The sequence below is a fragment of the Dendroctonus ponderosae genome, unplaced genomic scaffold, assembly GCF_020466585.1.
Source record: "Dendroctonus ponderosae isolate FM_Combo_2020 unplaced genomic scaffold, Dpon_F_20191213v2 Dpon_F_20191213_1, whole genome shotgun sequence".
Classification (NCBI taxonomy): domain Eukaryota; kingdom Metazoa; phylum Arthropoda; class Insecta; order Coleoptera; family Curculionidae; genus Dendroctonus; species Dendroctonus ponderosae.
Genome location: NW_026017110.1, coordinates 47035001 through 47061940, shown reverse-complemented (window position 1 = coordinate 47061940; position 26940 = coordinate 47035001). Strand labels below are relative to the sequence as shown.

Here is a 26940-nt window from a genome sequence, read left to right as displayed (position 1 = left end):
TAGCAATGGAAGAGTGAATCCTGTAAATAGAAGCAATATTGGGCAAGAGTATAATTTTTTCAAAAAATTTCGATTTTGGAGGACAAAGCAGGATGTTTTTAGGAAGTAACGAAATTTTGGAAAACGTGTGTTTTTTCAACTAGAGCAAGTATCAACTTTTCATTTTCTAATTCTTCGAAAAAAATATCAAATTACAAGTTGTGCAATTGAGAAAGTTGAAAATAAAGGACTGATTTTAGGACATCTTCAAATGTTGACCAGAAAAGTGCACGTTGTAAATAATGCAACCAATTTTTCAAAAAATTCTGCTTTCGCAACCAGAGCAGGTACAGACTTGAAGTTTCTCACGTGCATTAACATGCCTTGAAGAGTGAATTCTGCTAGTGGAAGCAATATTGGGCAGGAGTCTAATTCGGCTACGGGCTTCAAGCGAGAAATGTTTAGAGTGGCATTTTGAAAAGCTTTGCTTTTTTTACTTAAAGTCAACACTCGAAAGTTAAAAGCTTTCAAAATTAAACGGAATCTAAAAAATGCTTCGATCTCAACCAGAACAAGCACATACTTTCAATTTTTTACTTGTTCTATAAAAGTCCCAACGTTCAAATCATGCTATTGGAACGGTTCAAAATAAATAAACCTGAGAAATGTATTGGTTGAATATATTGCAACAAATATTTAAAAATTCCGGCGATCCCTACCAGAACAGGCACAAACTTGAAACTTTTCCATTACATGGCCAAGGTCTCAATGCACCGTTTCGATAAGTGGGTATGGTATTGAGTGAAGCATTGATGTTCTAGAGATTGATTTTTGAATGGAGACTAAACATGGACAAACTCAAAAGATGACAAGCAATTTTTGAAAAATCCTGCTGCCCCAACGAAAGAAAGTACAAACTGGAAATTACCTGAGTGCATCAATAAAGCCCTAATCTATAAACGCTGCCAATTGGAGCTAAATAGGACAAAGTACAGAATTTTGCACATATTTTCAAAATGACGCCACAAATTGACGAATTATTGAAGATGGCAGCTAAGCCGTTGGCTATTTTTCTGTAAATTGGGAGGGATACATGTTTTATCCTACAACATAAATCGACATTGGGAAAAAATCGATTTTTCAGAAACGTTCAAGTAAAAGACGCGAAAAGGAGAATGAAATAGAGCAACAGAAATTTCCGCCGTCTAAACTAACTACTGAAAAGTAGAGGCGCTAAAATTGCCCCAGGCATTGCCAAACCCTCTGAGTGCAAATCCTCTAATTTTGAGCAGTAAGAGGCACAACTGTGGTTTTAAATACATTTTCTTATCCAGGTTGCACATTCGCAAGTAGCTAACAAATCCCCCAAATGAAATTCCTTAAACAAACCTTAGATTTTTTTTGAAAAAATTGCAAAAAAAACAGTTTGAGTCCCATATTGCAACTTCTCAAACACAGGAAAGGCTTGAGTAAAGATCCGATGTTGCAGAATCAAACTAATCCTAGAAGAAAGTAAACTTTTGCTTTTTCCAGATTGATCGCAATAAGACAGCTGATGAGCTCCGAGGTGCAACTGGGTACCCATCCAGTGGACGCTTACATTGTCACCTCTAGCGACGAACACCAGGTGGGTTGGGTTCGGTGAGTAGGAGAACGACCAGAACCACCATGTAGATGAAACCATCAATCGCATCCTCGGCCTCCCGTTTCAGAGTGTCGAAACCGACGAATATGACCGAAGAAGAGAGTACATTTCTGGATTTAGTGGAAGCTATGGAGATGCCATCATCACCATGAACAAGGCCGTTCTTTGGACTGATGGCCGCTACCATCTTCAAGCTGATGAGCAGATCGATTGCAACTGGCTGCTGATGAGAGAGGGACGCAAAAACATTCCCACTAGGTAGAAGGACTAAGATTTGCTCTTGTGGATAGTGTGGAGATTTGTTGTTTGTTCTTATAGGGCGCAGTGGCTGAAGGCCGAGTTCCCCAATGGGGCCAGATTGGGGGCCAATCCGAAGATAATATCCGAATACATGTGGAAGCAGGTCAAGCACGAACTAGCTGGGGCGAAGATTCATCTCATAGCGCTGAATGTGAGCTTGGTGGATGAAATCTGGCCGAAGAGCGAGCGGCCGAAGAAACGAACTAAGGATGCGTTTGTTCTGGATTTTAAGTATACAGGTAGAGACAGATTGAGCGAATGAAGAATAGAGTTACGTTGATGAAGAAGACTGTCTAACAACTGAGGAAATGCAGGTAACAACTACAATATTTCAGTTTTTCAGGTAAAAACTACACTGCCAAGCTGGAAGAGGTGCGGAACGAGGTGAAGAAAGCCGGAGCCAACGCCATGGTGGTCACGTCTCTGGATGAAATCGCGTGGCTGTTGAATATCAGGGGCAGGGACATTCCATTTTCGCCTTTCTTGCGAAGTTACCTCATTTTGGACATGGACAATGTGTTTCTCTATGTCAATTCCAAGCAGCTGGAGAAGAACGATGTGCTTAGTTACTTGCATGCTCAGTCCGTTTTTAAACATTACGACACCGTGCAGTAAGTACCTAACTAAAAGGTGATTTATGTGAAACTTGACTAGTCTTCATTGCAAAAGAGTGTCTTCTATTCTGCCTTGAGCTGCTATGGGAGTATCATCGGCATATATCAAACGCTTTGTCTGAGATGTCGCTCCATTCATTGGTTAATTTGTCGCCGATTTGTAGGCAGCAATTGCAATGACTAAATCAAAAACATTTTGAAGTAGGAAAGGTCCTCCAATTTCATCTCATTCGGATAGAATGTTTCCTAGGAAAATGAGCTTTTATCAAGAAATGCAACCGCAAAAACCGAATTTTTCCGAAAACCGTATATTTTAAATAAATAAATGAAATAACATGATTATTTTACGTGATATGACGCTTTTGACTAAAATCCGAAATATTAGAAAGACACTCTTTCCCTTTTTGCATGGGTAAACAAATATCTATAAACTCCAACGGTTGAAAAATGGAGCGTTTTTTAGCGGAAAATTTCGCACCATTTGAGGTAAAATTTTTCCCCCTAATTATCATGCTCCAGACATGCTTTCTTAAATCAATTGTAGCTCTAAACAAACCCGACAAGCTTCAACAACGACCTTTTTATGAGAAAGTTTGCAGCCAGATTCTGTTGCGAGATTTCCGAGCGTTTCTCTTAAGTGTAATGGCAACATTTGCCCTCAAGGCACGCTTTCTTTAAAAAATGTGTAGCTCTGAAACCTGACAAGCCGTGGCAACGTTCTTGAGCCTCTTCGATAAGAATTGTACTATTTTTAATTTGGTAAAATTTGCGAGTTTGCTTTAACTTTAATGGCAACTTTATCTTCAAAGGAGATTTCTTCAAAAATCCATAGCTCTTATTCGCGCCCACTTAGGAAAACGTCCATTATATTGTTCAATCGAGAGTTGCGAGATCTTTTTATTGAACGTTTTCAAAACATACCCAGTCTCAGTTTTTTGGAGGTGTTTTCGTAACTTTAAAGGCCATTTTTGCTTTCAAATGCGATTTTTTTCAGAAATGTGTAGTTCTGAAACTCGCCGGGCTAGCAAAACGTCATTGACACTGTTTTAAATGTTTCAGAGAATTAAAATCTTTTCATTCTACGTTTTCAAAACGTACTCAGTTGCAATTTTGCTAAGATTTTTCCATAACTTTATTCGCGTCTCTGCCTTTAAGGGTGGTTTCTACAAAAATAGCTCTGAAACACGTCGAGCTGCGAAAACGTCTTTTACACTGTTCAGTGGACAATTATAGTCGTTTTATTGGACGTTTTTAAAGTAAACTCAGTCGCAATTTCTCCGAGATTTCTTTAGTTTAATGGCGATTTATTCCTCCAAATACGGTTTTTTTTTTCAAAAATGCATAGCTCTAAATTCAGCTGCGTTAGAAAAACGTTCTTTATACTGTTCAATGGAGAATTGAAGTCCTTTTATTGGAAGATTTCAAAACATACTTAGTCGAAATTTCGCCGACATTTTTCCATAACTTTATTGGAGTCTTGCTTCCTTTATACTGTTCAATGGAGAATATGAGTCCTTTTATTGGACGTTTTCAAAACGTACTCAGTCGCAATTTCTTCGAGACTTTTTCGTTAGTTTAATGGCGATTTATTCCTTCTAAGACGGTTTTTTCAAAAATGTAAAGCTATAAATCCAGCTGAGCTAGAAAAACGTTGTTTATACTGTTTAATGGAGAATTAGAGTTCTTTTATTGGACGTTTTCGAAACATACTTAGCGCAATTTCTCCGAGATTTTTCCCTAACTTTATTGGCGTCTTTGCCTTTAAAGGCGGCTTAAACAAAAATTTAGAGCTCTAAATCCCGTTCAGTTAGGAGAACGTCCTTTATACTGTTCAATGGAGAATCAGAGTACTTACATTGGACGTTTTCAAAACGTACTCAGTCGCAATTTCTTCGAGATTATTTCTTTAGTTTAATGTCGAGTTTTTTCCTTCAAAGACGGGTTTTTCAAAAATGCATAGCTCTAAATCCAGTTCAGTTAGAAGAACGTCCATTTACTGTTCAATGGAGAATTAGAGTCCTTTTATTGGACTTTTCCGAAACATGCTAAGTCGGAATTTCTCCTAGATTTTTCCCTACCTGTAGTAGCATCTGGTGAGTGTTTTGTGGATAGTGTTTCGCCTGCCTTGCGAAATCGCATGAAAAATCATCTGCATGGAGGCTCCTTTCGTGTCCCCGGTTTTTTTCAATAAACTTCCGCAATTTCAGAATAAGAAACTACTCAGACCTCTGGATCGATTTGCGAACAAAATCGCAACTCTACAACAAAATCCTGCTTCCGTCGCATTGTGTCTACAGCGAGGGTGCCAGCCACGCTATTTATGAGCACATTATTCCAGAAAAACGTCTACCACATCAATCACCGATAATTTATCTAAAATCGGTGAAAAATGCGGTGGAAATCGAGGGCATGAAAAGAGCTCATGTTAAGGACGGCGCCGCAATGTGCGACTTTTTCGCATACATTGAAGCACAGGTGAGTGGCTTGACAAAAATCGCTCTCAAACCTGAACGGATTCGATGGGCAGATGGTGAAAGGCAAAGTCTTCACGGAAATGGACATGGCTAATATTCTGGACGATTTCCGGTTTGAGCAACTGGAAAGTCTGGGCAACAGTTTCAGGACTATAGTGGGATTTGCTGGGAACGGAGCCCAACCGCACTACATTCCAACTAAGAACACCAACGCCATTGTCTTTCATAATGGCACAGTCGTGATAGAATCCGGAGGACAATACTATGGTAAGGTAGTGAGAGTCTCAAAATTAGTGATGAGCGAGACTGGTCTTGACCTTGCAGTCTTGGTCTTGGTCTTGCAAGAAATGAAAATGCAAAGACAAGTTTTGCAAGACCTTCTAAACTTTTCTTTCAGATTATCTAAATCTAAAAAAAAAAGTAGGTGGGATAAATATTTGGAAAATAAAGTTAGTTAGTCGTCGATATTGCCTAAATAAATTTGGTTATTCATCGACATACTTAGTGTTTGTGCCCCCCTTGCTTGTCCCAGTTCAAGGTGCGTTTGTCTCATAGAGTAGTCCTTTTGACTGTTGCTGAATATCTATAGTCTGTACGCTATAAGTTTGTTCGCACGTCATCAAGCGTCGGTCGAGCGTTGTTGCGATACTCGCCATAAATTATGTATATAAACATAAATACTAGAAGCATCCTTAAATTATCTCAATGCTGTCTCGCTTTTGCTGATTATTATTTATGGAATGATGGTTTATGCGAAAAGCACAAATATACCGTTAACGCATAGTCATGGACAAGTACAAGAGAAAGGCAACAAGCAAACGTGAGGAGTTATTAAAAAATTTCCGATAAATCTACTTCTACTACTACGATTCGGCAGCATTGTAATTTTCACCAACCTAATAATTTGAGAACATAAATAATCCACATCGCTTTAAATTGGGTAGTTTTCTAAAGTTTTTTGGCATTTTATGATTGCTCGAGGTTCCCAATGCCCAAAACACAACAAAAAAGATTCGACTTTTCACACAAATTTCATTAATAATTGTTTTTATGTTGGTAGTCAAATTTCGTCGATATCGATAATATCGTAAAAAAGGTGAAATTTACTTAAGCCAGAAAGTATCAGATTCTATTTTTATATAAATTTTTCCAAAGAAAATATCAAACTTGTCATACGAAATCTTACAAAAACTAGCATTTTTCATATTGTAACCCTTTATTTTGCGCACATACGCGTGTTCAGCTTCGAACACTCATCACTTACCATGCATTTTTTTTAACAAATTTTATTTTGTTTAATACGGTTTTTCAATAATTACTTTGTCCATCTTCTTCTTCTTCTTAGCGTGCCTTATCCGTCGCGGACGTTGGCTATCAACATGGCAATTTTAATTTTATTGACGGCATTTCTAAATAGCTGTATAGATGTAAGTCCAAACCACTGGCGTAGATTTTGCAGCCATGAGTGTCTTCTCCTTCCTGGTCCTCTTTCACTGTTGATCCTTCCTTGAACTATTAACTGGAGTAGACGATATTTTTGATGTCTCATTATGTGTCCGAGGTATTCCAGATTCCTTTTATATATATCGGTATATCCACATTTCAAAGGCGTTTAATTTTTTCATTATGGCTTCCGTCGTTGTCCATGCTTCTGCTCCGTAGACTGCAAATAGACTCGTGAGGATATCGAGAAATTGATTATCAGTTTCACACATAAGTTTTAATATTTCTACTTGATTGCTATCAGGTCCAGGAGCTTTGTCGTTCTTGAGAGATAGAATAGCTTTTTCAATTTCGAATTTTATAATTGGGGGTCCCGTATCTATCTCATTCATATTGTGTTCTTTAGATCGTTCCGAAGCAAAGAGGAGTTCGACATATGATTTCCATACCTCTAGACATTTTGATGGTTCCGAAATAATATTATCGTTAGTGTCCAGTATGAACGTATTTCTGTTGTTTATTTTCTTTGTTGTCATTTCCCTTATTTCCTTATGCATATTGCGGTAGTCGTACTTCACTTCATATTGTTCTATTTTGTCACATTTTTCAGAGAACCATTTTTCCTTTGCCTCTTTACGGTACTTTGTGTTTCCGTCTTTCGTCCATAATGTCGAGGATCTCTTGTGTCATCCACTCTTGTTTTTTGTTTTTATCCTTTTGAAAATATTTTTCACAATTTGCTTGTATAGAAGTTTTGAATTTATCTCATTTGTCTTGTGCTTTACTCGTGTTTTTTTTTTTTTAAATCGTTAGTCAGCGATTCCTGCACTTGTTTCCGAATATTTCTGTCGGACAGTTTCCCTATGTCTATGTTGTTCTTGGAGGGTGCCTTCTTGATTCGTTTCAATCTCAGTTCAAACCTACACACAACCGGAATGTGGTCTGAGGGGACATCTGCTCCTGGATAGGTTTTTGCAGATCTTATTGAGTTTTTGAATCTGTTGGGTATAGCTATATAGTCGATTTGATTTCTAACTATTTTTTCGCAGAGTCTGCTGGCGATTTCCACGTGTAGATTCTTCTGCGAGGGGGGAGTTTGAATATGAAGTTACTGAGTAGTAAGTTATGATCCTGGCAGAACTGTATAGGACGGTCTCCTCTTTCGTTTCTTTCACCGAGTCCGAAATCTCCTGTGGTGCCTGGCACACGCCCAATATGATGGTTATCTCCTGTTTGTTCGTCATCTTAATCAAACGTTCTAGTTGTTCATAGAATTCTTCAATAACGGCGTCGTCTTTGTCGGCGGTTGGTGCATATATTTGAATGACATTGACGTCAAATGGGGTGGCGTGCAGCTGCACGAGCATCATTCTGTCTGAGAAAGGTGTGAAGAATCTAACTGTTGGTTGGATACGTGGGGAAGCAACGATGCCCACTCCGTTCTAGTATACTGTGTGGTCAAGTATCTTGCATTGTCCAGAGTCGGGCCAGTCATAATGTCTATAATCAGCCTATTCGTTTCTTTTATTGTTATGGGTTTTTCCGCTTTCGTACATACTTTGTACATTTCATGTAGCAATTTTAACCTGTTTTGGGGTTATTTTTCTGTTCCTCATGTTGTCGGGCTTTCGATACAATAATTTAAAAAATATATGAAAGAAACATTTTTCCGCCGAAATTTGTTTTGCCCAAAGATTTACTTCCTCTGAAAATTATTTGTCCGTTTAGATCAAGAAAAAATATGCCTTTTTGTTTTTCTTTTAAAAAATATGGAATTATTTATTCAAAACTAGTGTTATTCCTTAATAAAACAAATCTGCTCATTTCAGACATGTGGCAAGCTAATGGAAAGAGCTACTGATTTTCGAAGCTGAACACGTTTGGGTGGCAAAAATGAAGGGTTAAAATTTAAAAAACGATGGTTTTTCTGAGATTATACATGGAGAATTTAGAATTTTTTTTGGAACCATACGTTTAAAAGTAAGAGCGAGAGGAGCGGTTGCGTAAACACTGAAGAAACTCCAGTCAAAAGAGATTTTCTTTTGTAATCAAGTGTGTATTTTAGATACTTTTAAATAAACACTTGATTACAAAACAAAATCACTTTTGATTGGAATAAAAGTAAGAGCTGATACATACTGGCTTCAGGAAATTACACTTTGGTCGACTCGCAATTTCTCATTGAAGGCTTTTTTGCAATTTCGCAGTACCGGTAACTACATTCAGTACTGCATCTCTTATTAATAATAAAATGCAATATTTCGAAAACTAAACACTTTTGGAATAGACAACCTTATACAAACTGGCCATTATTTTTAATACTGAATCATAAAAAATTATCAAAAATGGAGGTTTCCGTTTGAAAAAATTGATTCTGGGCGGTTTTCTCAACGGCATTTTGAAACGAAATTTTTTAAACACTTTGTATTAGTAGTTATCAAAATGTTGCCAAAATTCCATTAAAGTGAGTCCCTTTCATCAGAAATGCGAATTTCCTTATAGGACAAATGACTGAATATTCGAGTAGCTGCATTTGTGATTTTTTACATAAAATTTCAAATATATCAAAAACGGTTAAACTCAGGTATAGGATATTATACATGAAATATATATACAATTTCGAGGAGAATTTAAAAATATAATAATATATGTATAGGGGGGATATAGGATCGCGACGGTTCTCGGTGGGACACCCTCTATAAGCCCAATCGAAATATTTAAATATACAGGACGATTCACAACCTTTTGGACACAGAGCACGGGCGTGTAGAGAACCTAAAAACAAGTCAAGTTCCCATTTAAGTTTTTTTCTCAGGCCCATGGTCATCGATATACAGGGTGTTAAAGTTTCAAAAAAATTTGGTATTTTCTCTTTAATTGTAGTTTATGAGATATTTTGCTCAAATTTTTAAAGTTGGCTAATGTTCAGATCCTTTACCCGTGGGTAAGGCGATTGGTTGTGAAAATCTACGGGTGTTCCTTTTTCTAGAGGAATACCCCCCTTTTMCCCCCCCCCCGATCTTTTTTGTGGTGCGCCCCTTACTTCGACGGAACAAATTTTTGAATTTTTTGCTTCATTAAATAATTTTCTGGTGAACAAAAGGATACAAAAAAATATATAAAAAAATTCATAGAAAATCACACAGAAACCCTACATGGACTTATATTTGTGCAAATAACTCGGAAACGAAGACAGATACGAAAAACCTGCAAGAGATCCGAAAATTCTTAAATTGAACAGCAAATGCAGAAATGTATTCGGTCAAAGTAAGTGGAGCACCACAAAAAAGTTCGGGGGGTAAAAGAGGGTATGCTTCTATAAAGAAAAGAACACCCTGTAGATTTTCACAACCAGTTGCTTTACGTACGGATAAAGAGTCTAAACATTAGCCTACGTTAACAATTTGAACAAAATATCTCATAAACTGTAGGAGTTTAAGAGAAAATACTAGATTTTTTTTGTAAATTTTAACACCCTGTATCTTGTTAACCATGGGCCTGAGAAAAAAACTTAAATAGAAACTCGATTTGTTTTTAGATTCTCTACACGCCCGTGCTCTGTGTCCATAAGGTTGCGAATCACCCTGTACACATCTTACTGTAGATATTTCAATGTTGTTGCACTTTCGTTAGAATATGTAAATTACACTATGAACTTGAAAATGTATTCGATTTTTCTTTATAAAGATCTTCTGAATCGGAAGTACCTACGAGTCAACAGTTTTGAATCTTACAAAATAAGTAAACTTATTAAACAGCAAATAGTCCGAGATTTTTATCTTTCAATTTAATAATTATTACTATTATTATTAAATTTATTTCGTCTAATTTTACGGCTATATAAAAGCAAGACTTGCAAGAGACCAAGACCAGACCAGTCTTGGTCTTGGTCTTGCTTTGCTCATCACTACTAAAAATAAAAACAAAATAATTGTGGATTTTCCAGAGGGAACAACCAGCGTGACCAGGACGATTCACTATGGAGAACCGGACGAGATGATGAAAGAGGCCTACACGAGGGTGCTGGTGGGGCAAATCAGCTTTTCCGTGCTGACTTTTCCTAATAACATGAAAATCGCCGATGCGGATATTCTAGCGCGGGGCCCCCTGTGGGAGGTCGGGCTGGATTATTTGCATGAAACTGGACATGGAGTTGGCTCATTTCTGGGAGTACGGGAATGTATGGTTGACGCAGTTTAGTCATCGGCTCAGCCTTAATTTACTTGGCTTTTTCCAGCCCCCATCGCCATTCAGTATGATCTAGAAGTGGCCACCAAACAGACTTTCCAGCCCGGATACTACTTTACCATCGGTAAGTCCAATCACTACCCTTGATGCGGGAAGCTAATCAAACCTTTGCAGAGCCTGGATACTACCGTGAAGGGTACTTCGGGGTGCGTCTCCAGAACATCTTCCAGGTGGTGGAAAAGCCCTGGCTGCAGCACACTTCCGGCCACAAATACCTGGGATTCAAGACGCTGACTCTGGTCCCGTATCAGCAGAAGCTGATGACTATGCATCTGCTGTCCACACATCAGGTACAACAGCTTTGCATCCATGCTCAGGAATATCGTTTCAAAAACGGCGGTTTCAGAGAAAATGGCTCAATCGTTACAACGAGGAAATCCGACAGGAAGTGGGCGCGGAACTAAAACGCCAAGGAAAAATGGACGGCTTCTACTGGATGATGGAAAACACAAAATACATTCCGGAAAACTCCGCAACGAAACTTTCTTCAGGCATTTGCCTGGCGCTAATAGTTGCCGCTTTGGGTTTAGCAGTTTAGTCTAGAAATGTGTGCTGGTAGCGCTAATTAAAAAATACTTTATTTAAGATTCTACATTTCAATGTTCATTTCGAAGGTATCGTGTTGTGTTTCATTGATCTCTTGGGACATGTCCTGAATGGAGTTTGTGGAGGGCACACTCTGATCCGTCGAGCTGTTATGCGGAGGCGGCTCAAACTTCGGAATCCCATCCGGACAACCTGGAAAACACTCAGAATAGCAGCCAAGTGTCTCACACTCGTTTGGGTGAACTTGCCTTCATAAGCGGGCATTTCTTCAGCCCACAATTCGATGATGTAGTTCAGCATGGTGGTACTGAAACTGTCGTCGCGCTTTAAACTCAGCGCTTTATGGAACCAATGTATCGCATTGCTGTAGTTTCCTTTCAGGACGTGCACGTAGGCTATTGCTGAGATTGTGGACGATTTTCGTGGCTCCAGGACAAGAGCCTGGGATAAAGAAAACGCTTTAGAACTGGGGTGTCAAACTTGCGGCCCGCAGGATCAGAACATTTTTGCGGCCCAGTCCAGTTCAGTACAATGTACAGGGTTATTGATTGAACTTTGGCCGCCCCGTTTTTGCATCTAACTTAAAATTCAGAAAAAATTCTAAATACAAAAGTTGTAGATATTTTGATTTATTTTCCTGACTGCGTGTAATTGTTATTATATTCTTATCCTTCCTGGGTCTCAGTCAAAGTATAAAGTAAAAATTTTAAGTATCGTTTATTTCATTACGATTCGGCGAGACAACAGCGCCATCCTCAGATTTAAAACTTACATAAACTCATAATTGGTAAACATTGAAACATTTAACATATGAAATAAAAAGTGAGCGATTCCATTTAAAAAAATGTAAGTTTATAAAGGCACTTGAGTTTGAGACACCCTGTATCAATTGGTATTATCTTATAATAAACTAGACGTTAATATCTAAAACTTTTGTATTTGATATTTTTCTCTAAATTTCAAATTAGATGCAAATACGGGGCGGCCAAAGTACAATCAATATTGGTTATTAACTCAAAAAAGTTGCGAATCAATATAGAACGTTTGTATCGAATAGACCTAGAATTTTACAAATATCTCGAATACGCAATAAAAAGTACAGCATTCAATTTAAAAAAGGTAAGTTTGGTCTGGCACTTGAATTTGAGACACCCAGTATCAATTGGTATTATCTTAAAATAAACTAGACGTTGATATCTAAAACTTTTGTATTTAACATTTTTCTCTAAACTTCAAATTAGATGCAAAAACGGGGTGGCCAAAGTTCAAATAATATTGGTTATTAACTCAAAAACAGTTGAAAATCATTATAGAACATTTATATCGAATAGGCCTAAAATTGTGCGAGTAGTTCGAATATGCAATAAAAAGTACGACATTCCATTTAAAAAAAGGTAAGTTTGGTCTGGCACTTAAATTTGAGACACCCAGTATCAATTGGTATTATCTCAAAACAAACTAGACGTTAATATCTACAACTTTTGTATTTAACATTTTTCTTTAAATTTCAAATTAGATGCAAAAGCGGGGTGACCAAAGTTCGATCAATATTGGTTATTAACAAAAAAACAGTTGAAAATCATTATAGAACATTTACATCGAATAGGCCTAGAATTGTGCGAGTAGTTCGAATATGCAATAAAAAGTACGGAATTCCATTAAAAAAAAGGTAAGTTTGGTCTATCGCTTGTATTTGAGACACCCAGCATCAATTGGTATTCTCTTAAAATAAACTAGACGTTAGTATCTTCAACTTTTCTGTTTAATATTTTTCTCTAAATTTCCAATTAGATTCAAAAACGGGGTGGCCAAAGTTCAATCAATATTCGTTATTAACTCAAAAACAGTTGAAAATCATTATAGAACATTTATATCAAATAGTCCTACAATTTTGCGTAGTTCGAATATGAAATAAAAAGTGTGCCATTCCATTCACAAAAATGTAAGTTTGTACCGCCACTTGAGTTTGAGACACCCTGTATCAATTGGTAATATCTTAAAATAAACTAAACGTTAATATCTACAACTTTTATGTTTAACATTTTGCGCATTGTTCATTTGGCCCAAGTTAGCTTTAGAGTTTGACACCCCTGCTTTCCAATATGGTAAAACCACAAATAATCATAACATCGTCTACAACTCGAGGATGACTACTTCAAGCAGTGACCAGTTAAAAACTCACCTCATTATGACACTCCAGCGCCTCGTCCAATTTCTTCAGTTTCCGTCGCGCGTGTCCCAAATTGTTCCAAAGCGTCGCCCATCTGGACGGTATGGGCCCGCGTCTCACCCTCTTGATCTTGTCCAGAGCCTCAACGAAGAATTGCTCGGCCTTTTGGTGCCTGCAGCCAATCAATCCGGTTAATCTACACTCAAAAATCCCTGTCCACTCACTCCTCATTCTGGAAACAGATCACGCCTCTTTCGTGCAGAATAAACGGGTCCTCTGGAGCGATTGCTTGCGCCTGCTGGAAGAACTTTTCGGCCAACCACACGTTGTTGGTAAGGCCGCATTCCAGGCCGATATACAAATGTGGTAAGTGGCAGCTGCATCATGTGGACAAACATTCAGGTGTAAAGACTCAGTTTGGTGCAGGTGACTTACCCTTTCATCAGTTGGGAGGCTTTAAAGTAAGCAGCCATCGCTTGATCGTGCTCGTTTTCGCTGGCAAATGAGTGGCCATACACCAGCCAGGCTGGCCCGAACAACTTGTCCAGACAGGTGGCTTTAGCCAGATACCCGCGGGCAGGATCGCTCTTACCTGAAAAAACACTCAATTCTCTCTTACCTTAAAGCGTAAATCTCTTACCAATCACGTAGTAATAACAGCCAACCGCAAACCAGGATATGGCCATGTTGGGGTACAAGTCGACCAAGGAATGGGCCAGAGAAAACAGATCTAAAGGGCGTCAAAGCATTATGTGATGCTGATTGGTTTAAAATGCCTGTTTAAGTGCTCCCACTTACTAGTAGTCTGTTTCAACTCCACCAGACAGGAAATGTGTATAGGCAAACACCCATCATGATAAGGATCCTTTTTCAGGATGCTCTCGGTCAATGCGACACAATTCTGATAGTCGCAGTTGTAGTACAAAATCTCCGCTTGTGAAACCTTCAAGTCCAAACTATCCTGAAACTTGCCCAGATCCCAATAGTCTGTGGCATCCACTTGCATTTTATCGCTGGCCTTTTTGACCTTATTATTCGCCACCATCGGGGTGCTTATCGAGCAAGGGGACACATGCAAGCTGGGCGAGGGCGGCAGCGACTTGATACACCCAGGCGTGCTGGAAGCAAGCTTGTTGTCGGTCAGCAAAATGAGGCCCTCGCGGTTTAGTGGGGCTGTGGGTGTGTGGTACTTTTTCATCTTCATTGCGTAGAGGTTTCTTAAGATATCGACTTCGTCTGGCGAGCACTGATCTGCTATGGGGATGGAAAGCAGCAGCGCCCTTTCTGGAACATTTTTCCTATAGGAAAGAATGCGCCCCGTTAAGCCATCCTACCTTCTGAAGCGTTCAGCATTTGATATTTAATCAGTAAGTCGAAAGCTTCGTAGCAGAACACATCGCAATGAAGGGCTTGCTTATAGCAATCAGAGGCTAAGCCCCTATTGTCCATCGCTTCCAGAATTCGCCCTTTTAGCAACAGAAATGATGATATCGCTTGCTAAAAAAGTGACAAATTGTCCACTGTTGCAAGTTGCCTGCAAATAGACCGACCGATTTGGGGGTATCATCAAACAGAACCAACTCCACTTCAGAAATATTCGGAGTAAATGTCCCACTAGACAAAATCGTATTCAACTGACTAGAATTTATAATCTTGAGGGATTCGTTCAAATCGTTTGCTTCATAGAAGCACTTGGCTGTTAAATAGGTGCAAAGAAAGTGAGTCTGCAACAGTAGAATGATAGAAAATGGATAGAGGATAGATAGAAGCTTACCTTATCTAGGTTTCTAGATTGCATCAAAAAAGCAGCCCTATGGTATTGTTTCTGTAGGTACATGCACTGCGCTAGCCAGAACACGTCTCTGGGGCTGTCGGTCTGCACTACTATCTTATCAGCCCAGAATAGAGCTGCTGTGTACATATGCTGGAAGTTTGTTGGTCTTAGATGCTTTAATTAGCTGGAAATGAATATGGGCCGCTTACCAGGTCTATATACTTTTGCACCAGCTTTCGGCATTTTTCCACTAGTTCGGTCATTGTTCTTAAAGCTATATATTTCCAATGAGGGCTTATTAATTAACTAAATTACTACTAGTATTTATGTTTTTGCCTGACAATTAACCAAAGTTTATTGAGTCAAATTGTGCAGGCAACCGCTTATACACGTGCCGACAAATTGAAGACTTTCTCCGCTTTTTATTTAGTTAATAGCAAAATTTGGCCATAATTTAGCGCTTGATTTTAGTATAGTCTGTTCTCAATCAGTTTTCTGCTTTCTAAAGGTATTTTTTTAAATAAAAATGCTCGATAATTCTACTTTATGACACCACCAGGATCAATGCGGCAACACGGCAATGAAGCGAGCAAGCGCGATCCGCCAGGTTCTGTTGCCATGTATATGGTGGATGGTTAAAGCGCAGACTACATATTGGGTTAAAGACATGTTAAAGAAAAACTATCTGCATTCCGTTGCCACCTACTTTCGCTAGAATCTTGTTTTATTAAATGTTTTGAGTTAAACTAATTATTAAAATGGACCTGGAACGGCTGTCTGATGTTATGCAGCTAATAAGCGATATAAAGCACAAGTAAGTGAGTTAAAAGTCTCTAAGCGAGTCATGGGCCCCAGTTTTCAGTAAGTCAGTTGGGGCTTGATTTAAGTGGATAGTGAATTATCTGCGATGAAATGGGGCCCAATAATCAACTTAAATAGAGCCCTAACTGCCTTACTGTTTGTATAATTAATTGGAGACAATTTTTCAGAGTGATTTGCAACCCCCATGACGTTGCGGTCAAGACCGAAGAGCTGCTGGAAGCGCTGATTTCGAACGGGAATTGGACTAGTGCAATGTAAGTCTTCAACAGCTACAAAAATCGCACTTTTTTAAATGAACATTTACCAGACTATTCTGTTTGGCTTGAAGAACCAATCATCAGTAATGATGAATCTATGAGTTTTCTTTGAAAAGTGAATCAAAGCCTTTTTTTAACATGTTCGAATAGTCACATTTAGGAATGTTTTCCGGGCTTTGAAGCCGTGGTCTATGGGAGTTTCTTCCACAACTGCGGTGGACATTATCAAAGGCGATGAGGCAGTGAGCGAAGTGATCTCCCGTCCTTTCCGACTAAGACCAGGAGACCGGGAGATCACCTCGCCCACTGCCTCATCTCCTTTGATAATGTCCACCGCAGTTGTGGAAGAAACTCCCATAGACCACGGCTTTAAAGCCCGGGAAACATTCCTAAATGTGATTTAACTGGCCGTGAAAGCCTTCATAGTCTGATTCATGTTCCAATAGTATTTTTGTGTACCTAACTTGAGGGTTGCACCTTTAGGCAACTAATGGAATTGATTCGGATGCGAATCAAGTGCATAGCACAGAGCTTGCCAATGGGGGGCATTGCTACCAATATAATGAGGCACATCTTGAAAATCGTTCGCGATGAATTCGAACTGGCTTCTGAGGTAAACCATTGCAGGCCAAAATTGCCTGTTTATTCACCAGCCTTATTGATATCTACAGAAAAAAGGAGAGTCAAACTCCCTGCACCAGATTGTCCGGGCAGACTCCACAGATGTAGTCGATTACTCGGAGAGTCTTTCAAGCCTGAAAGCCGCGCTCTTGAAACATCTTTCTGAGTACAAATCTGAGCTGGAATCTAGGTAGACGATACTAGCAAGTGCCTAAGCACGGTAGAGGAATAAATGGTTTGGTTCTAGCGCGGACAACATTGCGGCGCAAGCCCCCGAGCTGATTCACAACAATGAGACGATTCTCACGATAGGAATGTCTGAAAAAGTAGAAATGTTTCTAAAATCGGCTGCGAAGAGCAGGAAATTCAATGTTGTAGTTGCGGAAGCAGCTCCATTATGCAAGGTGGGTGGGTATTTGCTTCTAAACTAGAATGAGGGCAACTGGTAGGTTTTTAGGGGCACGACTTGGCGGCCAGTCTCGTCGAGAGCAAGATTAAAGTGACCGTAGTGTCGGACGCGGCAATATTCGCCATGATGTCCAGAGTGAATAAAGTGGTTATTGGAACCCAAATGGTTCTAGGCAACGGCGGGCTGAGGGCTCAAAGCGGGTCCCATACAGTGGCTCTGTGCGCGAGGCACTTCGCCGTCCCAGTAAGTGCTCGAAACCCCCCTCAAATCGATATTTGAACAGTTTCAGGTCTTTGTTTTATGTCACATGTACGAATTCAGCACCGTCAGCCAGGGCTCGGTTGATGATGCAACTTTCTACGAATACGCCTCACCCGCTGAAATCCTCCCCTTATCTTTGGGGCCAATGTTGAATGATGTTACTGTGATCAACCCCCGATTCGACTATGTGCCACCTGAGCTCATTTCCCTCTTGATCACACATCAGTGAGTTTCCCCGATTTTGTCTTTATAGCTGATTAATTGGATTGTTTTTACAGAGGAGGCAATTCGCCCTCGTACGTATATCGGCTCTTATCTGAGCTGTACCATCCAGATGACTATTAAGTTTGAGTTTGACCACGACTAGGCCACTTTTTTGGTGGCTACTCTGAATAGCCGCTCCATTTTCATAAATTCTAACTGCCAAGCTTTAGTTTCATTTTCCTAAAACTCCTTGAAATACACAGTGTCCCGTAAGCACATGATCAAGAGTACTGCAACATTCATTGGCCCAACAGAGAGCAATCTGGCGTACTTTTTGGAACGGAACAATGTCTATTGAGGGAGTAAGTTCTTCAACAAAGTTGTTTTTTTAAATATGGGGACAATGGAACAGTCGATTTATGATTCCAAAAAGTTCTACTTTGACCCAGGGGAGGAAAACCGAAAATTCACTACAGGCTCTTATGGGAGCTGACACTTCAAATCTCCATCACTCCCCTAAATACCCCCATTCTCCCAAGGCATTTCTACAGATTTGGCTTCAATTGAGAGACTTCCTATTTAACTCGATGCAAATTAGTGCCCGAGGAAGGCCAAATTTGTTCGTTGAAGTCACACTGTATTACCATTATTAGGACTGTTCGCTTGATTCGAACAAGCTTCAATAAATCCATTCGCTATAAGGAAAAGTAGGTTTAATCATTGATAATCACCTTACAGTTAGTTTATATGGGCTTAATCTTAAAGTGCATGCCAATCAGCGAAAACACGAGACACTTGAGATCCTGCACCAGGTAGTAAAAGCAGCGAAGCCCCTCGGGATCCTTCGATTGACTGACGTCCACCAATGAGCCCGTTTTGGAGGTGGTGAACGAAATGTGTTCATCATTGATGACGATTTCCAGCTCCTGACGCCCAACGCGGTCTGGAGGCGGCCAAAGCGCGTCGTCTTCCTGCATGATTTCCGAATCGACGATAATCCGCTTCAATTCCTCCATCACGCACTGATGCACATAAACTTCCTTGCGAATCATCGTGTCGTTCTTGTAGTTGGAATTGTTGGCGTAGCGCAATTTGCCATCCGGCCGGAACTCGAACTCCAAAAATTCGTGCCCGAACTTGCCCCTGTGGCCCACATAGTAACGGATATAAAAATCTGCAGACATTGTGGAAATTAACTCGAATTTTCTTTGCAACTAGAATTCCCTTCACTCAATTGAGGACGCCACGTGTTGAGGTTAGGTTTTGGAAAAATATAGCATTTTCTTCCTTTTGGCTGGAAACCTGTCAAATTTTGGCGTACAAGGAGGAAGAAAACACCGTCAACCTCAGAAAAAGTGGCCTTTCTGACAAACGTCACATAATTACTGTTATGTTGACGATAGTCGCAAGAAAAACAGAAAAACATTAAAAGTTAATGCCAGTCTAGCATTTAGGCTGGGGACTCTAACGGATAACGGTTGTAAATGTGTCATCGCCATAGCCAGCCGTGCAGTCATCAGCCGGTGAAAGGTTAATTAAACAGAGCACCGCCCTTTCCAACCCATCAATGTTTTCACTGTAACATCGGCTTGTGGGCAAAACAATGAACCACGCTTTATCCACGAAACTTGATCATAATGTGGATGATTTTCGTGTCCGTCTCGATCTGCATCAGCTTGGTTATGGCCTTGCTCTTTTGCCTCTGCTGGAAGGACAGAACTCCCACGTAAGAACCTGCCCTGAGGGCCCCAGATTGCCTTTAACTCTTTATCGGTGTTTAAGGAACGAATGGCTAGGGGTGGATGGAATGGTGACGCAAAAGAATCCAGACGAGAACGTCAATCATCTGCCCTCCACTGCGAACTGCAAGAATGGGGTGGCGAATGGGGAAACTCCAGATAAAAGGTACTTTCCAGCTTCTGATCTTCAACCTTCTATGCCAGTGGTGCCTTCGGACCCTCAGGGGCCCTGGGCAAGGTCAGGGGTTTGATATAAAATTATAGAATAGAACCATTTTGGAAGAAGTTTTCGAAGTTGTAGAGCACAAATCAATGTAGGAGCTAAAACCGATGTTTAAACAAGGATGCGACAATTTCTAGTTACAAAATCAGAGCATGATTTTATATTCCGCATTTTGGGTTATTGTACAGTAGGCCGGACCTTTATTTTTCTTTCTCGGGGCTTTCTCCCCGGCTCTCTTTTAAAGGTTGAAAAACCCTGTGCAAAAAGGAATTGGACCTCTAAAATCGATTTATCGCGTGCCTCAAAGCACCTAAAGTTTTCCATTGATTTTATTTGGAATTTTCTTAATAATAATTAATAATATTATTTTTTAAGGGAAAAAGTTCAGAAAGTCCTTCGCTCCCCGAAGGAAATTCTCTTAAATTTTTCTATTGTGCATTTATGCAGTTTTTACCCAGGGGCCGTGGAAAAGTTTTGAGTGTGAAAGGAGGTCCGTGGGCCAAAAGAGTTCGGAAACCACTGTTCAATGCTATGTATTTGCCTAGAAATGCCCCGACGAATTCCCATAGAAGCCTGCCAGACATTCCATCCGAACTCACTGCTGGGGTTACATGGGATACCAATGGGGACAACTCTTCAGAGCACTACGCCACCCTCGGCCAGTACCAGAGCGCGGGTATTTCACCTCACACGACCGTCTGGGGTAGATGTTTCATGCATAAACCTTCCAGGGGACAAACCCAGTGCAGTTAAAGGCCCTGAAGTGAGATCGAGCATTTCGCAGCACAGTTCCATTAGCCAGGCGGACGACACTTTTTCCCCATATGAAAGAGTAAAGTACGACAAAATCAAGTCCAAAAAAGAACATCCCTATGCCCAAGTGCAGCCCACTTCTCTACGTCCTCCTGTTTATGAGGAAACGCACACCAGCTCGGAGGAGCGCATCACTTTGCTCCGGTAGTTTTCCCGTTGATGCCGTCAACCCCAAACAATGTACTTTTTTGGTTTTTAGAGCGGACATTCCGAGCACATCAGCCAATCCCAGCACGCCAATTCGGTCGCGTCGATCTTCAGCTCAGAGCAATGAGCCTGTGGATATTCCAGCAGCAACTGCTGTAGCTGGCGGAATCGCTGCCAGCTACGAGTTGCCCTATATGACTCCGCCTATTAACTTCAGCGGGGACTCGCAGGATTCCTCCAGTAAGAAATAATGCGGCCTTCTGCAACTAACTGCTCCAAGGCTGTGTTTTTTAGAAGGATATACCAGCATCAGCGTGCGGGAGCCCCTGGCGAATATTCTCGCTCAAACCACCGGCGTGTCGAAGCAGAAGAGGAAGCTCGATGTTCACTATTCTACAGTGTCTGATGACTCTGGTGGGCCCCAATCCCTTTGAGGGAATTTGCACTAATCTAAGAAAGGTTGAACATGTTTTGCAGATGATGTTTACACTACCATTCCTGATCCGAATAATCCCATTTACAACAGCGAAAGTGAAACGTACGCTCGCATTCCTCCTTTGCCCATTACGGTCGAGGCTGAAATCAATGTTCCTCCTTTGGAACGAATCAGCGACGAAAGGTTAGTAGCTATAAAATCAAAACAGGCGATTGCTGGGGGGATTCATCAAAAATAAAGCTCAGCTCTGTATGGGGGCCGTGTTTGGCTCATTAATAATTAAAACTTGTTAACTTTTAAAGATTCTATTTCCATTTCCAGGCAGGAAGAAATTGACGAACTCTATGAAGCACCCCCTCAGTCCGTCCACGCATCACATTCACATACACATTCCAGACAAGGTGAAGCAGTTGCTCTTGTGTTTTTCCACACTTCAAAGGTTAATTCGCAGCATCTTCATCGAGTTCTGGAAACTTCGGCTCGCCGAAGCCCGAAAAACGGCAAGCTAACTCGCCTCTTCCGCCTCCGCCCACGGCCAGCAGCGCCGACTTTTACACGGACAAGCTGCAGGTGAAGAGAAACTTGGACGATTTGTACGCCAAAGTGCAGAAAGTTAGGAAAGAAGATGCTGTGGACGATGGGTTCAGTCTTTCAGACAAGGATGGATCCGTTAGGAGTTCTTTCGGCATCAGTCAAGTTGAGGGCTCCTTACGCAATAGGGAGCACAACTACGAAACCCTGAAGAAAAGCTCGACTACGAACAGCGATTTCGGTTATGAGAAGATTAAAGGTGCAGTTTCTCCTAAAATCACCCAAAGGGATGAGCTAAGTGAATTGATTCTTCAGGAGGAATGGACTGCGAGCCGGGATATGCGAGCATCAATGGCCCAGACAGTTTGGCAGCTTCATCGGATCCCGGATACGAAGCGCTTCGTGAAGTTCGTTCGGAATCAGGCCCCAGTTTCCAGCAGCTGAAGCAAGGCGAAGACGACGTAAATAATCTCGGATATTCAGTGGTCAACAAAAAGAAGAAGGTATATATATTGTACACATTTGAAAGGCAACTATCAGGGCTTTGGTATATTGCAGGCGCCATCCAATCAGGCCAGTTTCACCCCAGCTTTGGGGCATCCAGTCGACCCCAACTATGCAGCAACGAAGTCCAGCGGAAGCGAAAGCGATCCGAATTACGAGTCCGTCAATCAGTCCGATCCAAACTACGAAAGCGTCAAGGATTTCGAGCCGTTTCACGAAGAGGGCAAAGTTTGCGTTGCGGAAAAGGCCGCAGATGTTTCGGATAGTTCGAATAGTGCGAGTAGGACAACGGAAAGTGAGCCACCGTACGAGCGGTTGCGTAACGAAGTGGATAGTGATATTCCCGGGTATGAAAAAGTAGGCAGTAACGGTTCTGCTAGTTCAGGGATCGACGTGGAACACTTACAGAACGAGGAAACTGATGTGAGTGTGAACATACACGATGAGGACGCTGTAGTTCAAGTTTAATAAAGTTATGTGAATGGTACTTTACCAAAGCAAAACCCCGCATTTTTTAAACCTTCCTCACTGGCCAGGTTTTTTCTGCGAAATCATCCTAACAGCGCACCGTAAAATGTTTCTTTCGCAAATGATCTTTTTCTCCAATCACTCATCATCTTTGCTGTGTTTTCGTTGAAATTTTATTTTATTATAACCGTAGAATTTACAGTAAGCCCTTAATTTAGTACTCTTTCTCAGCATCAAACAAATGTGACATATTCATATAAGCTAAGGCACATATTTATCACGTTTTTACTTGTGTGAAGTCGCCATTCTCCTCTAGGAGAAGCAGACAGCGCCTATTTCCACCCAGAAGCTCTGATCAGGCTCTCCAACGTCCCTTACACCGATATCCATGATGGGGAGCCTATTGGGCTTATCGGTGTTGAACTCTAGTACCGATTTCGCCCAAGAATCTTTCCGATACTGAAACATTCTTCCAATAAACTTCCTGAACCTAAACATCTTTACATCGAAACTTACCTTGCACTCATCCAGCACAGCTTCGTATCGGAGCTTGTTGCCTTTGGGGGTGATTTCCACATCGTTGTAGCTCATCAGCTTCAGCCCCTTTCTATAAGTGTGCTTATTGGCGTCGTAATAAGCAACGGAATTGCGGCAGTGGTAAGTAACGTTTTGAGTGGCTTTGGAGGACAGCAGTTGCAAGTAGGCGAGTTGGGAGGAATGAGCTTTGTAGTGCAGCTGAAAAAATCACCGGCTGGCACTTAGTTTTTTTCCAATTCATACTGCAACTACCTTAATTCCCTTCTCGATTTCTCCTAGCCAGATTTCCGGTTCCTCGCCAATGTAGTGGAGCTGCTGCGACCTTTGCGGGCTGGGGAACACGCAGGAAGCCTTCTTTTCCATCTCGCAATGCACCAGGACTGCGTCCTTAGCATCGCCGTCGTTGGGATCAATCCAATATTGCCCTAAAAAAATCGACAATACTCGTTAAGCCTCAGGGCAACAACTCACTCACTCACCACTAGAGGATTCTGGATAAGCCGCCCAAATATCCCGGCAAGTTCGCCCAGGACTGTCCTTCTCCCCATTGGGTTTCCGGAATTTATCGAACGATCTCTTCAGCTGTTCGTAGGCTTTGTTGATGAGCTCTTTGGTTTCCTCCGCTGTTAGTTCTTTGCCGAAGACTCTTGGCGCGTATGGCTCATCGCCCATCGCGTCTGGCCCTTTTTGGGTGTTCGCGTTGGATAGAAGAGCGGCCAGAGAGGCTGCGTCGTAGCCGATGCCTTCGCCTGGAGGTCCTGGAGGTCCTGGTTGACCTAAACAACCCCAATTTTTTTTAATAGTTTAGTGGCTTTTAGTGGGTTAGAAAATTTTGAAAATAGTCTCGGCCAATCAAATTTCTGCCGAAATAGGAAAGATGGTGGCACAATGTACAGGGTTATTGATTGAATTTTGGCCACCCCGTTTTTGCATCTAATTTGAAATTTAGAGAAAAATGTTAAATACAAAAGTTGTAGATATTAACGTCTAGTTTATTTTAAGATAATACCAATTGATACAGGGTGTCTCAAATTCAAGTGACAGACCAAACTTACGTTTTTTAAAATGGAATGCCGTACTTTTTATTACATATTCGAACTATTCGCACAATTCTAGGCCTATTCGATATAAATGTTTTATAATGATTTTCAACTGTTTTTGAGCTAATAAGCAATATTGATTGAACTTTGGCCACCCCGTTTTTGCATCTAATTTGAAATTTAGAGAAAAATGTTAAATGCAAAAGTTGTAGATATTAACGTCTAGTTTTATTTGAGATAATACCAATTGATACAGGGTGTCTCAAATTCAAGTGACAGACCAAACTTACCTTTTTTAAAATGGAATGCCGTACTTTTTATTACATATTCGAACTATTCGCACAATTCTAGGCCTATTCGATATAAATGTTCTATAATGATTTTCAACTGTTTTTGAGTTAATAAGCAATATTGATTGAACTTTGGCCACCCCGTTTTTGCATCTAGTTTGAAATTTAGAGAAAAATGTTAAATGCAAAAGTTGTAGATATTAACGTCTAGTTTATTTTAGGACAATAACAATTGCTACACGGTGTCTCAAATTCAATTTAAAAAAAGGTAAGTTTGGTCTGCCACTTGAATTTGAGATACCCAGTATCAATTGGTATTATCTTAAAATAAACTAGACGTTAATATATACGACTTTTGGATTTAACATTTTTCTTTAAATTTCAGATTGGATGGAAAAACGGGGTGGCCATTGTTCAATCAATATTGCTTATTATTATACAATATAATATATAACATTTATATCGAATAGGCCTAGAATTGTGCGAATAGTTGGAATCTGCAATAAAAGTCCGGCCTTCCATTTAAAAAAAGATAAGTTTGGTCTGCGACTTAAATTTGAGACACCCTGTATTAATCGGTATTATCTTAGAATAAACTAGACGTTAATATCTACAACTTTCATATTTAACATTTTTCATTAAATTTCAAATTAGATGCAAAAACGGGGTGGCTCAAGTTCAATCAATAACCCTGTTTGTACTATTTAAAAAAATTGCTTCAATAGAAATAATTGAAGCAAAAAAAATTCTCTACCTGGATTTCCGGGCGTTCCTGGTCTGCCATCGCCTCCACTTTCGCCTCGTGGGCCTGGATTTCCGGGCAGTCCAGGTGGGCCCGAATTGCCGTCCCTTCCAGGAGGACCTCGAGGTCCCGCATCTCCATCTTTCCCTGCAAAACCTGGCGATCCCTGGATTCCTCTTTCGCCCGGCGCTCCTTGACTGCCAGGCAGGCCCTTGGAGGTCAACAGTTAGCACCTCCCAATCTCCGCGCAATATTCACTGGCTCACCTGCAGTCCCATAAGCCCGGTGTGTCCTTTAGCTCCTTTAAGTCCCGGTTCTCCTCTGTCTCCTTTGGGACCTTCCAGGCCTTGTGGGCCTGCTTTGCCCCGTTCGCCGGGCCTTCCTTCAGTGCCTTGAGCTCCTGGCTCGCCTGGCTGGCCTCTTTCGCCTGTTAAGCCGATAGGCCCGACGGATCCTTGGAGTCCCTGGGAATTTCAATTGATTCTTAGTTTCTAGAAATTGCAAAGAGCTGTTTCAACTTACTGGCAGCCCTGGGGGGCCGCTGGGGCCTGGATGGCCTGGAGAGCCCGGCGGCCCTTTGTCTCCAACTCTGCCGGAAATTCCAGGAGGACCGATTTTGCCCGGAGGCCCTGGAAAGGGTTAAAGGTTCACTTTAATGTTTCCTTCCTACCTGTCTGAATCATTCTTGACTGGGATTTTGACCGCTATGCTTGTGAGCGAAGACTTTTTTACCGTATTTTACTCTGAGCCATTTTTATGGCAAGAAAAATCAACTCTTCGGATAAAATGGGCAAAACCTCGAAGGGAGAATTAACGGATTTAATAGGAAACAAGAATTGTTTCCTCACTAAACAAAATCAGTACCTTCAGGGCCTTGGTCTCCACTGGGTCCAGGTGGGCCCGCAGGACCACCTAAGCCTTGAGGCCCAAGCGGGCCCTCGTTTCCAGGCTTTCCAGCCACTCCAGGTTCCCCTGGCGGGCCCCGATGCCCGATTGGCCCAATCGGCCCTGCGCCTCCAGGCAGCCCCGGTAAACCTCTCTCCCCAGTAGCGCCTCTTGGTCCCGTTTGCCCTGGAGGCCCAGTGGGGCCTTCTGCGCCCGCCTCTCCTTTGGTTCCTTCCAAGCCGGGGATACCAGGCAGGCCTTGTGGGCCAGGGTTGCCAGTTCGGCCTTGGTCTCCTTGGCCGCCTTTAATTCCCGGCAATCCTGGAGGGCCGGAAGGTCCGGCGCTTCCAGGGTGGCCCTGGATAGTTTCAAAGAAATATGTCCTGTATGAGGGATTTCTCTTTGGCTCACTTACAGCCGGTCCAGGTTCGCCTGGGCGTCCCGGGGGGCCCATTAGGCCGATGTCGCCCCGTTGTCCTGTTTCGCCCCTGGCGCCTTTGGCTCCTGTTAATCCCACAGGGCCCTGCAGGCCTGCCACTCCTGGTCGTCCGATTAGTCCTGGATTTCCTTGCAAACCCTTCAAAAATAAATTGTTATCGGTATATTTAAAAAACATTATAATCAAGAAATCTGCATTTGTTTTCAAAAACTTCTATTCTGTATTTTTTTACAAACTTCTTTTTGGGTATTTCGCATCAAAAATTTTTGTCTTTAAAAAAGACAGAATTTCCTCATGTCTTTTATTACAGATTGATAAATAGTGCTCCTATTTCGCAATAAGAACGAATTATTTATCAAAAAGTAATCAAGAACTATCA

General features: G+C 41.2%; 6 protein-coding genes across 9 annotated transcripts in view; 3 read left to right on the top strand and 3 right to left on the bottom strand.

The window, feature by feature from the left end:
- LOC109540690 (xaa-Pro aminopeptidase ApepP) overlaps positions 1-11288 on the top strand; it is a 42572-nt gene extending 31284 nt beyond the window's left edge. The window contains exons 3-12 of one of the 2 annotated variants that reach the window (XM_048661379.1): positions 1513-1606; positions 1692-1882; positions 1943-2163; positions 2268-2535; positions 4746-5013; positions 5066-5279; positions 10402-10635; positions 10693-10767; positions 10818-10993; positions 11050-11288. In XM_048661379.1, coding sequence (XP_048517336.1) covers positions 1513-1606; positions 1692-1882; positions 1943-2163; positions 2268-2535; positions 4746-5013; positions 5066-5279; positions 10402-10635; positions 10693-10767; positions 10818-10993; positions 11050-11241 — 1933 coding nt within the window. In that variant the 3' untranslated portion in view covers positions 11242-11288. Of the gene's footprint in view, positions 1-1512; positions 1621-1691; positions 1883-1942; positions 2164-2267; positions 2536-4745; positions 5014-5065; positions 5280-10401; positions 10636-10692; positions 10768-10817; positions 10994-11049 lie in introns of those variants that run through there. The other variant, XM_048661380.1, reaches the window with a different exon arrangement.
- Positions 11265-15569, bottom strand: LOC109540708 (cell division cycle protein 16 homolog). Its single transcript, XM_048661383.1, has 11 exons — positions 15403-15569; positions 15194-15343; positions 14970-15143; positions 14754-14916; positions 14218-14703; positions 14060-14149; positions 13855-14011; positions 13644-13796; positions 13432-13591; positions 11498-11690; positions 11265-11441 (listed from the first exon to the last, which is right to left on the bottom strand). Exons 1-11 carry the CDS (start codon positions 15454-15456, stop codon positions 11293-11295), a joined length of 1929 nt encoding a protein of 642 aa, XP_048517340.1. The 5' UTR covers positions 15457-15569; the 3' UTR covers positions 11265-11292.
- A 228-nt stretch (positions 15570-15797) lies between these two features.
- Positions 15798-17990, top strand: LOC109540709 (translation initiation factor eIF-2B subunit beta). The gene is made up of 8 exons (XM_019909162.2): positions 15798-16007; positions 16183-16269; positions 16756-16885; positions 16944-17083; positions 17141-17297; positions 17351-17545; positions 17592-17788; positions 17842-17990. Exons 1-8 carry the CDS (start codon positions 15952-15954, stop codon positions 17906-17908), a joined length of 1029 nt encoding a protein of 342 aa, XP_019764721.2. The 5' UTR covers positions 15798-15951; the 3' UTR covers positions 17909-17990.
- A 473-nt stretch (positions 17991-18463) lies between these two features.
- On the bottom strand, positions 18464-19041 carry LOC109540710 (protein mago nashi). The gene has a single exon (XM_019909164.1). The coding sequence runs from the start codon at positions 18949-18951 to the stop codon at positions 18511-18513; it is 441 nt and encodes a 146-aa protein (XP_019764723.1). The 5' UTR covers positions 18952-19041; the 3' UTR covers positions 18464-18510.
- Positions 19042-19119: 78 nt separating this feature from the next.
- On the top strand, positions 19120-22663 carry LOC109540707. Of its 3 annotated transcripts, none has more exons than XM_019909160.2 (11): positions 19120-19493; positions 19550-19672; positions 20275-20405; positions 20461-20686; positions 20742-20929; positions 20987-21103; positions 21167-21308; positions 21447-21526; positions 21577-21915; positions 21972-22159; positions 22215-22663. In XM_019909160.2, the coding sequence occupies exons 1-11, from the start codon at positions 19405-19407 to the stop codon at positions 22626-22628; spliced, it is 2037 nt and encodes a 678-aa protein (XP_019764719.2). In that variant the 5' UTR covers positions 19120-19404; the 3' UTR covers positions 22629-22663. The 3 variants fall into 3 exon arrangements, with proteins under 3 accessions (XP_019764719.2, XP_048517339.1, XP_019764718.2); XM_048661382.1 differs by having other exon boundaries at positions 20984-21103; positions 21975-22159; XM_019909159.2 differs by having other exon boundaries at positions 19121-19493; positions 20984-21103.
- Positions 22664-22778: 115 nt separating this feature from the next.
- The window catches only part of LOC109540705 (collagen alpha-1(I) chain), a 14045-nt gene continuing 9883 nt past the window's right edge, over positions 22779-26940 (bottom strand). Inside the window, exons 17-25 of the mRNA XM_019909158.2 lie at positions 26538-26699; positions 26102-26480; positions 25760-25866; positions 25504-25701; positions 25250-25448; positions 23645-23941; positions 23418-23590; positions 23145-23363; positions 22779-23087 (exon numbers count right to left, since the gene is read on the bottom strand). Of these exons, the coding sequence (XP_019764717.2) occupies positions 22941-23087; positions 23145-23363; positions 23418-23590; positions 23645-23941; positions 25250-25448; positions 25504-25701; positions 25760-25866; positions 26102-26480; positions 26538-26699 (1881 nt within the window). The 3' untranslated portion in view covers positions 22779-22940. The remainder of the gene's footprint in view (positions 23088-23144; positions 23364-23417; positions 23591-23644; positions 23942-25249; positions 25449-25503; positions 25702-25759; positions 25867-26101; positions 26481-26537; positions 26700-26940) is intronic.

Bases quoted from the DNA above. Each gene is read 5' to 3' on its own strand.
- LOC109540710 (XM_019909164.1), bottom strand. From the start codon at position 18,951: ATGTCTGCAGATTTTTATATCCGTTACTATGTGGGCCACAGGGGCAAG.
- LOC109540708 (XM_048661383.1), bottom strand. From the start codon at position 15,456: ATGACCGAACTAGTGGAAAAATGCCGAAAGCTGGTGCAAAAGTATATA. The intron at 14,012-14,059 runs GTAAGAGATTTA...GTGTTTTTTCAG, and splicing joins CTGTTATTACTACGTGATTG to GTAAGAGCGATCCTGCCCGC. The intron at 13,592-13,643 runs GTGAGTGGACAG...GATTGGCTGCAG, and splicing joins ATCTGTTTCCAGAATGAGGA to GCACCAAAAGGCCGAGCAAT.
- LOC109540707 (XM_019909159.2), top strand. From the start codon at position 19,405: ATGTGGATGATTTTCGTGTCCGTCTCGATCTGCATCAGCTTGGTTATG. The intron at 19,494-19,549 runs GTAAGAACCTGC...TCGGTGTTTAAG, and splicing joins TGGAAGGACAGAACTCCCAC to GAACGAATGGCTAGGGGTGG. The intron at 20,687-20,741 runs GTAGTTTTCCCG...TTTGGTTTTTAG, and splicing joins GAGCGCATCACTTTGCTCCG to AGCGGACATTCCGAGCACAT.
- LOC109540709 (XM_019909162.2), top strand. From the start codon at position 15,952: ATGGACCTGGAACGGCTGTCTGATGTTATGCAGCTAATAAGCGATATA. The intron at 16,886-16,943 runs GTAAACCATTGC...TGATATCTACAG, and splicing joins AATTCGAACTGGCTTCTGAG to AAAAAAGGAGAGTCAAACTC. The intron at 17,546-17,591 runs GTAAGTGCTCGA...GAACAGTTTCAG, and splicing joins CGAGGCACTTCGCCGTCCCA to GTCTTTGTTTTATGTCACAT.